General features: G+C 34.5%; 1 protein-coding gene across 1 annotated transcript; it reads left to right on the top strand.

Moving 5' to 3' along the window:
* Window positions 1-11,577: 11,577 nt before the first annotated feature.
* LOC123559065 (uncharacterized) lies at window positions 11,578-17,570 on the top strand. Its single transcript, XM_045350887.2, has 5 exons — window positions 11,578-11,670; window positions 12,282-12,483; window positions 13,101-13,178; window positions 13,585-13,671; window positions 16,071-17,570. Exons 1-5 carry the CDS (start codon window positions 11,630-11,632, stop codon window positions 16,821-16,823), a joined length of 1,161 nt encoding a protein of 386 aa, XP_045206822.2. The 5' UTR covers window positions 11,578-11,629; the 3' UTR covers window positions 16,824-17,570.
* The last annotated feature ends 894 nt before the right edge of the window (window positions 17,571-18,464 follow it).

The following is an 18,464-nucleotide window of genomic DNA, read 5'->3' as shown; positions in this document are numbered from 1 at the left end:
CACATTTTCTCACCCTGTGACATTTGGCGTCCAACATGGGACCGTGGCATGCTTGCTTGGTCAGTCTTACGACGCTTGTAATATTATGTACCTCCGGAATTCGAGGACGAATTTCCAATTTGTGGGGGTGTATGTCACGGTACGGACTTAGTCACGTTAGGGGAAAAGATGTGTCAGGCAGCCGGTTAGCTCAGTCGGTAGAGCACTCGCCCTGTAAGCGAGGGGTCCCGGGTTCGAGCCCCCAGACTGACTGCACATTTTTCTCACCCTGTGACAAAATATCGAAGCGCGGGCAGAACTATTTCAAATCAGAGCATGTTCCATACGACGACAGTATTTGGAAAAAGAAAAAATTATGATAATTGAAATGTACGTGGAAAGACGTTACACATCCGACATGTCTAATATCATCAGCGTAACATTTTTCAAAATGGTAAACATATGGATGGAAGTGTTTTCCGCCGGAACGAAAAGTAAGATCTATGCTGCTGATGAAAGTGGCCCAAAGCATATGCCAGAACGTTATGCCAAGCATACGTTTTTTTGACGTTGATGTTCACAATTAACATGATAATAAAAATGTGACAAAGACGAACAAGTAACAAATTGATATTATGTTGATGACATAAAAATATGTATGTTTATACGGTACCACCTGAATTATTACTATCCCACCCGCTTAGCTCAATAGGTAACAGCGTTGGTCTACAAATCTCGGGGTCGCGAGTTCAATACTCGGGGGGAGTGGGGGCGTATGTTCTCCGCGACTATTTAATAAACGACATTGTGTCTGATATCATTTGTCCTTCACCTCTGATTCATGTAGGGAAGTTGGCAGTTACTTGCGGATAACAGGTTTGTACTGGTACAGAATCCAGGAACACTGGTTAGGTTAACTGCCCGCCGTTACATGACTGAAATACTGCTGAAAAACGGCGTTAAACCCAAATCAAACAAACAAACTGAACATTACTTCCACGTTTATGTTTCCAAAGTTCAGCCTGCACCCTACCCCGAATTCACTCTTCTGTTTAAATTTCGAACTTCGAAACAGCGAAAAACTCGTTGAATAAGGAATGGCAGTTTTAGCAGATAATAAATGAGTTCTTACGTACAGTTTCTGTTTGAGTTTCGCCGACCAATACATTAAACTTACATTTCAATCATGATTAGATTATAAATGATGGGGAAATAAACTTTGAAATGTAGGCAAACAAAATATTTCAATAATTTTCTAACACCACATAAAAATAAGAAATCATTTCCAACACACACACAATTACTCGTTGTGTATCAAAATATATATCAAATTTTGATAAAATCGGTTGTTAGTTTGCACAATGATTAAAAAAACGACATATATATAGGCCAGACGGTTTTAAAATGTTTATTGTCTAATAAAAGAAGCTTTGGACGCTTGTGATAGCATACAGTCTATACTAGTATGTGGCAGTTCATTCGTACACATACCGCGGCTCCAGCACTGAGGCACTATTCAAAGTTCACTGGTAGAGAAAACTAATAATAAATGAACTGAAAGTATTTATTTTTCGTGTTACATGGGTCTAATCAATAAGCCCAGGATGAACAGTACCGGCGAAAACGCGATAGACAGAGCACTTAGTAGTTTAGAAATGTGTTTACCCGCACCATAATCCAAAACGTTTTGAAATATCAACATTTTGTAACCCGTTGAACAAGACACCTTGTTTAAGTGTTTTTTATTATGTGTAGTTTGACAGTTTGTTTTTCACATCCGCTATAGATTAGCTTCTTAGTTTTTGAAAATATTTTTGACCGGAGTATTACGTCAAATACATGATGCCAAATGCAATCAAACGCGTACAGCTACAATAAAGGATCAAAATTTAAGACAGAACAGAACAGAACAGAACAGAACAGAACAGAATATTTATTTTTACTTAAGCATATACAGCTTATCGTCCATACATGAAAATATATTACAATGGCATGCACATGAAAATGGCAAAATATCTAAGTTTACATAGAAGGCACATATCATACACTTTAAACATCAACATTAATCAGGTCATTTCTTATTTTAAGTGCTTTTATAATAAAAGTTGATAGCCTATACAATAGTTTACGATTGCTACTTTTTAAAAGCTCAACAAACTTGAACATATTTGGTCGATTTCTGTAATAGGCAGGAATGTATGATTTTCGCAATTCTTTGTATGAGTCACATATACACACAAAGTGATATTCGTCCTCTATATCGTTCGTATCAAATAAAACACATTTTCGTTTACTTCTTATCTGGTTCCTGTGTCTACCTCGCTCTATGGCCAAACAGTGGGATGAAAGTCTAAGTTTGGCCAAAGCATTTCTGGATTTACTATTGTCAATTGTATGTAGGTATTCGGACATCTCAAGCGTTTGTTTTATTTCCTTGTATAACAACAATGACGTTGAAGTGTTTACTGCTTCTCTCCATTGACCTATATAAATGTTTCTAAGCCTCATTTTAAACTGTGTGATAAAACATCCTATATTTGTAACCGATGTACGAAAAGTCCATACATCATTGAACCCTGTCTGTTGTAACATAAACTTGACATTTGATAGCCAATTATTTTCTATTTCATGTGATTCAAAAAGATCATTATAAACAGAATATAAAATACAATTTGTATTATGACAGTTTAACAACTTGAACCAATATTTTATTATTTTTACTTTTCTATCCAAGATTAATGGAAAACGACCAGTCTCGCCATATAGTGCATAACTGTTTGTACTCATTTTAACATTCAATGTCCACTTCAAATATTTTCTGTGAAGCCGTTCCAGTTTGTCTGCTTGAGAAAACCCCCAAAGTTCAGAGCAATATGACATTATAGACGTTACATATGCATCAAACAGATTAAAATTGATATGTAGAGGAATCTGCATGTCCCTGGTAATGCTTCTTAATGAAAACATCGATTTAAGAGCTTTATCTGCTAATGCCTCTATTCCTTTGCGAAATGAACCACCACTACTAAGTACAAAGCCCAGATAGTTAAAGCTGTCAACAATATCAATGTTTTGTCCGTTATATGTCCATGACAGGTTTCTTGATAACGGACCGCCCTTTCGAAATACCATAATTTTTGTCTTCTCGACGTTAACTGTTAAGCCCCACCTTTTACAATACACCTCTAATTGGTTTAAGTTAGCTTGTAGTCCTTCTGGGGTTTCGCTCAGCAATACACTGTCGTCCGCGAAGAGAATTAAATAAATTGATAATTGGTCTAATGTAATTCCACAATCGATATTTTCTTGTAAGCATATTTCAAGATCATTCACGAAGTAGCAAAATAATAGTGGCGAAGATAGCTCCCCTTGAAATAATCCGAGATCAATTTTAAAGAAGTCCGATATATTATTTACGTGCTTTACACACGATCTTACATCGCTTTACATAGATCTTAACAATTTAAGTATTTTCCCATCAAATCCTTCTTTTATCAGTTTATACCAGAGGCCATTTCTATATATCGTGTCGAAACACTTTTGGTAGTCCACAAAGGCTGCGTATACATTTTTATTTTGTGAAGTATACTTTTTTATAAGGGTTGATAAAACGAAGACAGCGTCTGTTGTGCTATGGCCCGACTTAAAGCCGAACTGGGCGTCGGATAATTTGTCGTTGCTTTTACTCCATGATTTGATTCTCTCATTCAATATTCCAGTAAATATTTTACCGAGGCAGCTTAAAAGTGTTATTCCTCTATAATTATCTGTGTTATTAGACGGTTGTTTTTTAAGAATTGGTATAATTAGTCCCTCTGACCATTGGCGCGGAAATTCACCAACGTCTAGTATTTTGTTAAACAAAAATAACAATGGCTCAATAAGTATATCAATACATTCTATGAAATATTCATTTATCATATTGTCTAATCCCGCAGCTTTATTTCGATTTAGCTTTTTTACTATTTTACGTATTTCTGTCTCCGTAACAGGCACATCTAATTCCTCGAATGTACTTTCATGTACCCTACTATCAAAATCCTTTAGAAAGTCGTTTTCTTCTTCGTTATTTTCAAACTGTGTGGTAGCCAGAGATTTAAAATGCTCAAAGAAGTCGTTTAATGTAACACTCTCATCCACTGACTTATTTCCATTTTTGAACATTTTCCAAAATTCCCTTGGCGTTTTACGGCGCATTTCATTCATACTTTTCCCCTTTTCAATATTATATAATGTCTTGGTTTTTCGTACAAAAAAATTGTAGTCTTTTTTAAGTCGCTGAAAACACTCAAAATTTTCTATACTTCTTTCACAATTGTACCTTTCAAGGGTCTCACGATATCGTTTTCTTTTATTTTCGCATTCTACGTTAAACCATTTTTTACGCTCCGATCTTTCACTATCGAGAAAAGTAACCGTTTTCGTTTTAAATGTTTTTTAAACAATATGCCTGCTTTTGAATCAATATAGTCTGTAAACAAAGTAACTGCCGTGCTAAGCGTTTCCCTATTTCGTACATCATTATTTTTCATAGAGTCTATTAGATTCCTCATTCCGTTTGCCAGTTCCGCCTTAAAATTATCCTTTACGCTATTGTCCCATTTATAAAATGTCCTTGTTTGGTGTTTACTCATACTTTTATGCGTTCCAGTTTTTATTTCAAACGTTATTGGGGAATGATTTGAGTATTCGTTATATTTATGTATTTTAAAATCCTTAATACATTCAAAATTGTTGTAATCAGTTACTACATAGTCAATTACACTTTCCCCGTTATGCGTATAGCAGGTAAACTTTCCCATATCGTCATCACTCGCCGTTCTCCCATTTAAAATGCATATATTTAATATAATTAATGACTTACACATATCTAATAAATAATCACCGTATCTATTACTACGTGTATCCATCGAAATTCTCCTATTTGGAATATTATTTAATGGCTCGGTAAATTCCATGTCCGTTAAAGTCTCATGCTCAATAAAATCAAGCTTCTGGCCGACCCGGCAGTTAAGGTCACCTATCCATAAAGATCGACCTAATTGTGAGTACTGACCTATCTCGTCTTCGAGTTTGTTAAACAAATCAACACTGTATACATCATATGCTGGCGACCCTTCCGGGGGTACATAAGTCGCTGCTATATACCAGTCTATATCAATTTCAAAAAACTGTTTATCTAGCTTAATCCATACTATGCAGTCAATATCATTTCGTATCAATTTGACGCCTTTTCTTACGTTGTCTTTAATATAAATAATAATACCGCCACTTGCACGTTTCGCGCGTCTGTGTTGAAATTTCCTAAATGAGTGTATAGGGTTGCTATATCCACTAAGTGTAATATTCGTATTTCTACTGGTGAATGTTTCATATAGACAAATTATATCGTATTTTGAAATGAAATCTGTAAATACCTCGCTAGATCGTTTTGCTTTAGTTAAGCCTTCCACATTCCATGATAGTACCTTAATGCCACTCTCGGTTAGATCCTAGGCTTGAGGCCCTGACACGTACTCCACATCATTGATAAACAGCTTATCGTACTTAAAATACACTCTCTTTTTGTCTTCCTTGGCTTTCTTAAATGCCCCGCTTAAGGCCTTTCTCTTATCCGCAATGTCTTTGGGGAAATGTGGCGAGACGCCGATTGACGTTTTTTTCAAATTTGGGCAGGATTTACGTACTTTTTCACGATCTTCAAACTTTCCGAATTTTACTACGACAGGCCTTGTCTTCCCCGATTTAAAACGCCCCATTCTTTCAACGTTGGTCAATACAATATCTTCTTTAGCGTTATCGACTTTCATTTTATCTTGTATAATGTCTAAGATAGAAGTTTTGCAGTCGTCTGACGTTTCATCCTCGGAATCGGGAACTTTAAAAAACAAAAGATTGTTTTTTAAAGGATCGCATTTTAATTTATTCACCATGTCGTCGCAAGATGACCGATCTGCTTCCAGCCTACCAAGACGTTTTTTCAAGCCGTCGACCTCTTTCTGTTTTTCCATCATCGTGTCTACACTCGTTGAGTCAAATGATCGGCTTGTCTCAAGTTCCGTTAATCTCTTTTCAAATGAGATGATCTTTTCATCAACACTGTTCAATCGACTTATTATAACGTTGATTGACGACTGAATTGAATCTAACTGTATTAACTTATTGTCAACTCTGTCGCTGAAGGATTAGCGCAAATGGGTCAACATGTACTGTCGATTGCTGTGATATAGGTGTATTTGGCGTTGCCAAGGGCCCCTGAGGCCCCTGAGGTAGATATTGACCACACACAGGTGAAACTGAATTCTGCATCGAACTGCCATTATATGTGAAAGTTCCAGGAGCAATAAAGTTCTGACCTGTATATGAGCTGTTCAAATGTCCATTTAATATCCCACCTGGTGCAGGCGAATGTTGGTTAGAAGCCATATTTTGTCTTTTGTTGTCGGTACCTTCTTTGTTCTCCGGCGAACTCTTACTCTTTTTGCGTTTACCGGCCATACATTCCAGATCTTGGATCAAGAGTCACTCATTAAGTATCCGAGACTTTTTTATACACACCGAGACACTTTTTCAGTTTTTTTCTCCGCTAAATATATCCAATGTATCATAAAATATTTATCAATTTTGTGCAATTTTGAAAAGTGCCGCCATTTTCGCACATGCGCACTTCGAACGACCAGAAATGGCGCCGTTTTTTGCATGACATTCAAGGAAAATAAATTTAAAAAAAGAGTAAAAACGGTGAATACTTTCCATGCTGCCAGCTTAGATAACAACCAGAAACATAAGATTGTTACCAAATATAATAAATACATGGGCGGTGTGGACTCCAATGAATACGTTTCAGCATCCTACGCTACGGACAGAGCCAGCATTCTCCGCTACGGACAGATCCAGCATTCTCCGCTACGGACAGATCTAGCATCCTCAGATCCAGCATCCTCCGCAACGGACAGATCCAGCATCCTCCGCTACGGACAGATCCAGCATTCACCGCTACGGATGGATTCAGCATTCTCCGCTGCGGTCTATAGGCCTAAGTTGTAGAATACTTTCCCAGTAATAACTAGCCTGGCTCCCTGGCTGCATGGCTATTTTTTCAATACAGGACACATTTTATTAGAAATTTTAAGACTCTAAAATAGCACAATTTTTTTCTGATGGCTGTTTGGAGCCAAGGGCAATAAAAATATCAATGTAGAAACAAAATTCTTAAGTTACTTCCCTATAAATGAAGAAAACTGATGTATGTAAATAAGAACAAACCTAGTGACGGGAGCCAGTCTAAGTAGTAACGAGAAACACAAGATCTTAACCAAATATAAGAAATACATGGTTGATGTGAACGTCAAAGATAAGCTTTTAATTAACTTATACTTTTGATCATCAAAAAACATCGAAAATGAGGAAAAAGTTATTTTTTATCTTGTTCATAGATATACTATTAACGCTTACATCTAATATAACATAATAACGACCATCTATTAAATAGGCTAAAACTCATTGAAGGAGTGGTCAATTCGCTTTCTTGTGAACATCTGTGAACCAGACAGCAATTTGTGAATCGGGTTGAGGAAATGCTTGAAAGGAAGGGAAACAGAAGGAGTCACCGTTTGCCCGAGGCGTAGGGTCTAATGACGACGCTGAACATGGTTCTCGTGCACAGTTTATGGGGAAAAAAGCTCGCCACCACAGATACGTCGAGGTTTACTATTTCGTTCCACAGGAACACACTGTCACCGTCTGGATATTTACTTGAGCGCGAATCAACAACATCATTTATCTATTCACTTTCATAGTCCCGATCTGATTCAGAAAAAAATAATTAAAGAGTCAACTTCCATAAAAGCTTAATATGAGCCAGTAAACACGGGCATATTTTCACGACTGCAAAATCAAATTTAGCGTCTTTTTATCATAACAGTACCGAATTAAGTTTAACTGACGCGAAGTTTATTACAATGCTTAGAGTACTAGTATGCAATGCAGGGCATTGTGGTATTTATCATTTCTCTTTCCCGTTTCAGGTAATCCTAGTTAACTACAGATGCAAAGTTGCAATAGAAAAAATATATCTTTCGTTTTGGTAGGGCCAAAATAAATGTACATATATATATGAGAACTTATTCGCCCAACCTGTGTACTTTTGTCTTTGTTTTGTGCTTTGTAGCATAACAAATTTTATACAAGTATAGATAAACTGCTTCCATTTCTGAATGTATTTGAATAATACTTTTAAATAAAATAAATGTATGCATCCTTCATACGTAAAGCCAAAATTTTTACTTAATAAGAGTCCATTAAATATATGTTTTAAATTTCACATTATAATCAAAAACTAATCATGATAACATACTAGTTTTGCAAGCGTATTTGTTTACGTTTTTACATATGTTAGGGCTCCGAATTCCTTTTCACTCGCAGTTCACACCGTAATTTTATGGCAAAGTTTCAGTTGCGTCAATGACACTGCCGTCCGTTCCTGTATCAGCAGTTCTGGCATAGAATTTTATCATTATGTATCAACCAATTGAATCAGATTTGAACAGTGTTGAAGGCATGACAGAAAAACAATGTACATACATAAACTGTATGTTTAAAACGATGAAGAAAACATCACTCATTATGCTGAGTATGGCTTCCGTTCATCCGTATTCATCCGTTTTTCATATTATTAAATCAAGACGTTTACTAAACATAGTGAATAAATAAACGTTTTTAAAAAAAAGTTGCTCGAGATGTGGAATGCAAAAATTCTCTTCCCTGTTTGTTGTTACGTATGTTTGTATATCTGGCGACATATACATCACTGCTATCGAGTAAAACCTCATATGTTTCAATGATAATGTAAATTTCATATTGGCTATTTGTAATTCTGATTGTGTAAAGGGGAGCGTTAGTACTGGTTTTTCAAGGAAGCGGATTCAAAAGTGGTTCAAATAAGCTTGAACCTTTCACCACAATCGAGCTAAAATAAAATAAGTATAAACTAACTGACCATATGTTTTGAATGAGAATCAAGCACTTGTATTTTATAAAAATGATAAAAAGTTCAGTAAACTATAATATCTAAAACACGCGCCTTCTTTTGCATATTTACAAACTCCCAATTACTACTCAATTAACGAAACGTCGCGCTAATATTACAAACGTCAACGTTCGAAAAGTGACGGTTTTATTAGATGACGTCGTGAACGTCGTTGGCAATTTTGAATTTATAGTGTGGCAGCGAAAGGGTTTTAATTTAGAATGTATATTAAATAAAGCAAAACTAACATATAGAAAACCGGTTTTTAATAACAAGAATTTATACGTCAATTTACTTCCGCCTCGTCAATGTAAGGTAAGAGACAATTTACTTAAAAAAAACAACAACTTTTTATCTTATAAAATCTTAGCTGCATTAACGGTTTTGTTTGACTAAGTAAACATATCCTTGCATATAAATTTGATATAAATTTTGTAAAAAGGTTGTTATAACTTACGTATTTCTGTATTCGGTTTCGGGTCTACGATATAAAATCACATGAAGAAATTTTAACATATTTTGTAAAAAAGAAAAAAATATTTATGAGGTTGTCCTAGTTTATGCATTTCTTATTCAGTTCCGGGTCTGGGACTAGAACATCAGAACATAAAATCACATGAATATATTTTAACATATTTTTATTCAACCTTTTCCATTGGTGAAACTTAAAAAAAAAGAAAAGGAAGATTCAATACAAACATTTAAACAAATATCACAGGAGTTTGTATTTAAAAAAGTTAACGTCAAACAGTAAATAAGCATTTGTTTGATGAAAACTTCTGACACTGTTCCGAGTGCAGCTTGAACGCTGATTGCATTTTTCATATAGAAAAAATGGGAAACAGAAATTCAGGACAACGGTACGAACGTCAAGATCAGAAGGGTAAGGGCAAGAAAAAGCATAAAAGTAAGGGAAGCGAACGAAATAACAGACCTCACGATAATTCTGGCTCTACTCGACAACAATCTGCGGTTGCTCCTAACAGTTATGCACCAATTCCTGATAATAGAAATAAACAGGAAGTCCTGTTTTCTCATATTCCCTTGTGTATTTGCTGTACACATCAGCTATAATCGTACAAAATTATGTGTTTGTTCTTATTGAAACGTTTTTAATTTACAGAAATAAGATAGCCTCTCTCAAAAGTAAAAGCTATTATCTTTAATATTGTATAGCTGGAAATATATAATGATGGGAAACAAAACCATGTAAGACAATGTACATTAAAGCAATTTCTTCAGACACGACCATTTCTTAAATGCATCATTTTAAAATCGTTTTGATTTCATAATTTTCTCATTTGAACCATTGAACCATTAACAATAATTTGAGAGAATTTAGAGAATTGTAATAAAACATGAAACATTTTCGAATATTAATACCATAACGTGTTCCTAATTCAACATTGTTTAAACAGGCAACTTGGTATGAAAACCAGCACAACACATTTTGAAAATGAATTTGCGAGATTGAAAAATGAAAATGCTGAACTTTCGAACTCCAATGCACGTTTAGCTGAGGTGATACCCGTGTGAGTATTTTGTTTAATTTATGTTATTAACATATATAATTATTATAAGTTTTCATAATTTCTGGCCATATCCGTAAAGCACAACAAAAATTCTTTATTTCCCAACATTTCAAAACGTATGCAATTATGATTTGAACGGAAGTGAATAAATTTTTAATTATACAAAGCTGAATATCAAATGTTGAGGATTCTTTTCATCAAAATTCTATATCAGTAAGCGGCTCCGGGCCGAAAAGTGATATAGATATAAAGCCCGCATTTTTAAGAATTTGATTGGCTAAAATAATATAGAGTCACAGATGGAAGTTCAGAAACAGCAGTCATTTTGTTTTTAAAGTCAGTAAACGTTGACTCAGTACGGAACATATTCATAGTTTTAGCGTACAAAAAAAAAAAAACAACACGATTTAGTGGTATGTAACCGATGCGTATTTGTCCTCGGGACAGCCTTAGGTCTCGGGCCAATACGACTGCCCTCAGACAAATAACAGGGCCAATATCAAATCACTTATTATTCATTAACATATATCATGAACTTCTGCATCATTAATGCATTACTAAACTGTTCCATTATTCCTTATAACAAAAAAAGTTTTATCGAACACGACACTGTATCAGCAGTGACTGCCTTCTTGACTGAATAATAACTATTTCAGAGACTGTATTATTTTTGTTTGTTGTTCGACTTTCATACTTTAGGAAAAATCACAAATGATGAAATACCTTTATCAAATCTTCACGTTTCAGTCGCGAAGAAGCTTTAAGGAAAAGAGACAGTGGAATAGCATCATATGAACAGAATATTAAAAGATTAGAGAAAGAGAACGAAAGATGAGAAGGAGCAAATGATTTTTTTAGAATAACTGAATTTGACTGATTTGCGTAAATCGGAAGCTGAATTCGATTTATATTTTGAAATATATTTTGCATATTACATAAGCTAATATTCTTTTCTTATTAGAAATTGATAGTAACTGATTTAGACTGATCATTTCTGTATGAATATTTATGAAGTCGATTTAATGTTTTCCGAAGGAGCTTACAGAATTTGAAGAATAAAGAAAGTCAGATTTTGTCTTTAACTAATGAAATGAAAAATGTGAAGAAAGACAGAGATACAATACTGACACGGTATGTATTTAACAGTTTCTCCTTTTAATTAAACTTGGAATATTAAGATATCATTTGCAAAGAATACATGCCACATCATTGCTGTTTGTGATTTGTGTCGTTGCAAACTTCTGACTGATTTAAATTCTAGTAATATCTTCATAAAATGCCATATGAGGTAGATCATGTATATGCTGGGCATGTAACATTTTCTAGCTACTACAACATTAAAGCACAACGATATAAGTCTCAACAGAACAGCCTTTTGTCGACAGTTATATAGTAACTTATTGGAGATAGCTAGATATATTTGTTGCTTGTCCAGTTACAAAAATGATTACACAAGACTTTAGACTCTTTCTTGTTGGAGAGTTATCTGACTTGTTGAAAGTCATTGGGCATTTGCCTTTCCCCAATAGGCCTATTAAAGATATGAAATCTGTATGTTGAATTAAAAACATATTTTAAAGTTTAGATGCCATCTTATTGACTAATGAGGTCGTAATTTTAGAAATCCTTGTATGCATTAAATTAAATGTAAATATTGAAATGGGAACAGTGTTATATTTTTATTAAAAGCAATCCTTCAGGATGTGCAAAGCAGTAAAATATGTATCGTACTGTCCAATTAGGTACAGTGCTTTGGCCGGAAGTAAGCTAACACACGGCAATGCTAACATTGCTGACCTCAGCGATGAAAATCGACCGACAAAACTGGCTGAAAAGTATTCGGAACTGTATGACAATGAGTGGACTGAAGCGTTTAGTTTTCTCACTGCAGAAGACAGAAGAACATCAGAAGAAGCTTGTAAAATCATAGCAAAGGCATTTTGTGTATGTGTTTACTACTGCATCTCTTAACCTCACATAGTGGCAACCCAAATATTTTGAAACCAGTTTGATACGTAGTGACAGTAACACTGAAAATGGAAATTGCATTAAATAAAGTGTTGAAATTAAGATAGTGACAGATATCATTTAATAGTATTACTAATAAATTCCTATATGCTTAAGAACATATGATGCTAGTGCATGTACCAATACACCAGAGCATACAGATACAAAGTAGTAGCTGAATGAATACATGCATGTTATATTTGAAGTCATCATTTGGATGGTCATTGGCCCTTATTCATTAACACGTTAAATCTGACACTTATACTTTAAAGCGGCAAATGTTCTATTTGCAATAACATTGTTCATAGTAAATTTGTACAGATTAAATTTCGCTGAACTGTAGGTAGCTGCAGAATGAGTACTCATGTTCCATGACAAGCTAACTTATGTTACAACGACAGCACAAAAGAAAAAGTTAGTACTAGTCTAAATTTCAGACTTAAGACGTTGATGAGTACGAGCCCAATTTTTAAAATAATGTGCACCGTGTTATAAAATTGACATTAATACATTATTCTAGTATTGTACATGTATGCCTCTTTCATACTTTGTAGTGCATATATTCAGCGTGCAGACAGAAAGCTGATTGTGACATGGAGGACTTAATCGCAAGCATGAAATCGTTTTATGAGGTATTATAAATTTAATTTAGCCTTTTACTTGTTGCCTAACCATAACTCAATCCCATAATACGTAAATTGCAACTTCTACAAGTTGTATATATAACAAAATGAATCTACTAGATATAAGTTTGATTGATAACATATGTAAATGTGTTTCTTTACCATATAAAGAAGAGAGACGAAACGATGAATAAACTAAATAATCTAAGGCAAAGTTGTTTGTATGCCAAGGGTCGATCAAAATGGCGCAAATGAGTCAAAGGCGCATAAGGATAGCATATGAATGGTAGAGGATGGATTTGGTGTCATTACTCATTAGTGTAATGTACCTTTGAACATGTTTATAAAGACAAGTGTGTTACAAATGTACATGTATACATAAATCCGGTGTAAAATGTAGCGGGTTTACTTTTAGGCGGATAACATTCCATCAGAAATATTAAAGACCGTTAAAGATCAAAGGAAAAAACATCCAAACAGAAATGTCGACAAAATAAGGAAGGTATCTATTTTGGTTTTATTTTTACACGATAGATGTATTTCTGCATGTAGTCAAACCTACATACTAATTTGCATTATGTTCAAAACTAAAACTCCTCGTTCATATAAATGGCATTCTTGCATACGAGAGGTCTACCATGTTGGACCTTTGGCACAGTCATTTCGCCAATATATTCGTTTACTTTACGCCGCATTAGAATTATTGATTCAATCAATCAGCGGCTTGTTCGCAACCATTCAAAATACTCCGTGAACATGTGGCTGCCTTCATTTCAGAACTGATACAGATTGTGTATATTTTTATATGGGTAAAGTAATTAGTATCCGATTAGTAGAGTAAATCTCCATTGGCTGCAGTCATTTTCTTTCCTTAGTTGTTGCTAAAATTTCCAATTATGCGATTTGATTACATTTAACCAATGTTTTTATTTATTTGCTGGATTTAATGTCGCACCTACACAACTATAGGTGATGTGGCGATTTCCAGCTTTAATGGTGGAGGAAGACCCCAGGTGCCCCTCCGTGCATTATTTCATCACGAGCGGGCACCTGGGTAGAACCACAGACCTTCTGTAAGCCAGCTGGATGGCTTCCTCACATAGCGAATTCAACGCCCTGAGTGAGGCTGGAACCCACATCGATGAGGGGCAAGTGATTTGAAGTCAGCGACCTCACATGTTATCGTTACAAATACCGTGCGCGAGTAGTAGCTTGTAATATTAGTATTTCACAGTATTTCAGTCTATAATAAATATGAATACATTCTTTAAAGTTTAGTACATACGAATAGTTTTGTACACAAAACTGAATAGTACTAGCAAACTTACAATCACGTGTTCGTTAAGTTAACATTTGAAACACGTTTTCTGTCATGATGCCATGTCTCGATTTAAACAGAAAGCTTCAATTAGTCTAGAGTTTAGTTTAGATTACATGTAAGATGGCCATTCAGGTCTCTTTTAGCTTAAAAAATAACGAAAATAATTTGAAAAAAAAAACAAGCAAACAATTTATTGACTTAAAAGTCCATTAAATATATGCACATGCACTTAGCATGTCTATTTATGAACCTTGATTTTATACATAAGCTAAAATTTGAATCTGAGAAACTCGCTAGAACTGAATAAATGTTCTTGTTTTAAAAACAGCCAAGCCAAAGCTAAATGAAAAGTCTGTCTTTACTGTTCTAAGGCAACAATCGAAGTAAAATGGTCACGATACTGTTCATTATTTTAAAACTTTGTTATCACCAATCTGAAAACATTTGAATTACATATTCATCAAATCTACGTTAAGAAAATCACTACATCTGGAAATTTCTGTTAGATAAAAACACTTCACAGCTCACAGAAAAATCAGTCAACTTTTTCATTCAAAGTAAGACAAAAGTCAAACCACCAATGGTTTCACGAATAGTTTTACTTCTTTTGTTTTGGGTCCGTGGTCAAACCGACATAGTACCCCTACAACATTGTTTCAGTCATGGGCTGGTACCCGGGTAGAACCACCGACCTACCGTAAGTTGGTTGGACGCCTTCCTACGGACAGTTCTAACCAACCCGATATCAGATTACATTTTAGCATTTTGTAAATGTAGTTTAAATCCAGTTTCAAAATATAAACAAAATGAGTTTGTCAATGCTTTCTCACAATGTAGTCAGTTTTAAACCAACTCTGTATATTAGAACTATATATTTTTGTAAAGATTTTTTCAGGGTATTAACCTCTTTCTCAGCTTAATTTAAATAAACCAACCACTGCTTTTGAAGTACGGCAAAAATGAAATGAATATTCAATTACCATAATTATATAAACTTTATTCACGTATCAGATGTGTATCTTACGTGTTACGACGGGGGCCATGCTGTATATAATCTTATCCGTTTTGTTTTAACATGACAAACATATCGGTAAAATGTCGATCATTTTCTTAGATGTTGAATAGTGTACAACTTTTAAAGACTATCAAATTTCTTTACTTGACCAATGAATGTCTGTATAGCTGAAATACAATGAATCCAAATACGAGCCATTCGAACCTGATACCCTTAATCAATATCTGTATACGAGTTATTTACTCATCACAGGAAACCTTCCAGGAACATACTTTGTGTAATCAATAGATGAGGTAATCTTAAATTACTACAATCTGTAACTGTTCTCAGTTATTTCTCAAATAAGATTCCAAATTTCTGCCCTATAATAATTTTGAAATCGTCATATTACCACAGTAAGAGCTAGTTCTTATAGTGTACTGTAGTACTGTATAGTGAAAATCTATAATTTATATGATAAACCCGTTAATTTATAATACATGTGTATTGAGTGGTTGGTGTTGAAAAACCTTTTAATTACAACAAATGCCTAGAAAAAATTGTATATGTAAGCCTAATATTTCAGTTGTACAACGATGACATGGGAAAAATACTTCCGACTGAGGAGCAGGATTCTACGAATGTTTCTCAATTCCTGTTGAAAAGCATTGATCTATGTTGGTTGATGGCAGTACAAGATCCCCCAGTCTGTATCGATACAAATTTACCACGAATGGATGAAATTTTCAACATAAACCTTTATAAACCGTACACAGCCACTGGGAAATACATTGCCTTCATAGTCTGGCCAACACTCTATCTCTCTCACAGAGGTAGCGTACTGTGTAAAGGCATTGCACAAGGCAAGAAGTCACAAAATGTCAATGTAGAAAAAACCTATAACACCTTAAGTGAAGATAATAAAGGTTCACTAATACCATTTGTGAATATATCCAAAGATAACAATGGTAGCAGTAAAGTATCAAAGACTGATACGACAACGAAAAGTAATCGAAACGAACAACTGCCACAAAACCGACAAGAGTTATCTGTCGCACATTACAGTCATGAGGTAAATGGTGCAAAAAACGAAAAGTTTAATAAAAGCACCGACGACAGAAGGCGCGTGTTTCGAGACAAGGATTATAAAAATCCACCACAAACAACGAGCGATGCAAAAGATGAACACAATCCAAAGTCTTCCGCTGATGTTCCAAATCTTTCTATATCAAATTCTGAAGCCGCTAAAAAAACTAACTTCAAAACATGGTATAGTGCACAACAATCTGGTTCGAAACAAGGAAAGAACGTTACAACCATTACCGCCACCAAAATGTAGTACATGTACTAGAAATATTCAATATGTGGTTAAACTATAACTGTTAACCCCGGTTTAAATATATACTCAGCGTCACTGAAAAGTTACCACCCTAATGGCCCTTATATTTTAGAAATCGCATTGGACTGTGTTAAAAGCATAACTCGACTACATTTTTGACGCAACTGAGACGTCATTGGTGTAAAGATTTGTCAAATTCGATAACTTGAATTCGATGAGTTTGAGGCACGGGCTGCACGTGCAAAATGACTTTTTCGAGCAATGTCGACATGTACGAAAATTATATCGCAAATCATTCATCCCCCTTGAAAGTTAGCCGACGGACTAAAAGGAATACGTTAAAAAACAGATTATCTTTGCCAAGAATGTAACGTTTAAGGCACGATCATCGCCATCAGGCCATTTGCATGGTTGACGCCGAACTTTCATGTCGTGACATTGCACGTCGTATGTGCTGTTCTCACCTGACAGACATGAAATGGGTTAGGAGCATGACCAGACAGGGGCTATGAGTAATAGACCGCGCACAGGCCATTAAAAAGTAACGTCGATATTGTATAAAAAAATAAAGAGGTATATATTAAAAGGTAACTTTTCAATGACATCCAGTATACAATTAATACGTCTTAAGTATGATGTTAATTAGTTTCCTTATGTTTCATTTCTTTTTTAAATGTTTGTATTCATTCAAGTAGCACATACATATGTAATCAAAATTAATACACAATTAAATATTTAAACACACAACGTAAACTCAAACTTCTCGATTATACTCTTCGTTTATCATTAATTGTTACATAGAGTAGCCTGAATACATTTTTGTTGAGCAATGTACTCTTGCAAGCGTGTGTGTAAAATTAAGTAAAGACAATAACTGTGTTCAATCTATGCATTTGGAATGAATATCAGCTTTGAAAATGTATTAATAGAATTTCAAAATGGAAACAATGTTTTAATGCATGTATCGGAGCGTTTCAATAACCTTACGCATAATTATGCATATACTGCAAAAGACTTTGCCAACCTCTAATCATCTCCAAGCTAATTTGACATGAACAGATAAAACTCCTATAGAATGTCACGAGAGTGGTATTTATTGATGAATGACACATATGAAAACATTTACGAATTATATAATATATTGTATAAAATAAGTATCAATAACATGTTTTTAAATCTACCCTTACCTATTATCTTTTGTTCTGTCATCGGAAGGCAGAGGTATACTAATAAAATATCATATTTGGAATAACCGCCCAATCTCCTATGATAATTAGAATTTAAAGTATTAATGCATATTTCGTTGTACATAAAACTTAGCTATCAGTTTTACCAATGCTTCTAAAAAAGCACAATTTGCTCTTTGCTTGAAAATTTGTTTCTGACAAATACACACATTAATAATGCTTTATGAATATACAATGTATTTTATAACAAATTATTTTTAATAATCTTAAAACATCAAATACTGGCGAATTTAACTGACTAACTTCTTAAAGTCACACCAGTTATAAACTGGTTAAATTATCTGTTATTGTTGTTAGCCGAACTGACCGTTTTCAGATTTCAAATGGATATCACTATCTTAAGACAGAAGGCGGGTAGGTTTATATTTTCATCTAAGACGTTGCGTACGTTGTT

The sequence above is a fragment of the Mercenaria mercenaria genome, chromosome 5 (assembly GCF_021730395.1).
Source record: "Mercenaria mercenaria strain notata chromosome 5, MADL_Memer_1, whole genome shotgun sequence".
NCBI lineage: Eukaryota > Metazoa > Mollusca > Bivalvia > Venerida > Veneridae > Mercenaria > Mercenaria mercenaria.
This window is presented reverse-complemented; position numbering and strand designations above follow the sequence as displayed.

Coding starts and splice junctions, on each gene's coding strand:
- LOC123559065 (XM_045350887.2), top strand. CDS start 11,630: ATGAAAAATGTGAAGAAAGACAGAGATACAATACTGACACG. Junction 12,484..13,100: donor TCATAGCAAAGGCATTTTGT/GTATGTGTTTAC, acceptor CATACTTTGTAG/TGCATATATTCAGCGTGCAG. Junction 13,672..16,070: donor ATGTCGACAAAATAAGGAAG/GTATCTATTTTG, acceptor CTAATATTTCAG/TTGTACAACGATGACATGGG.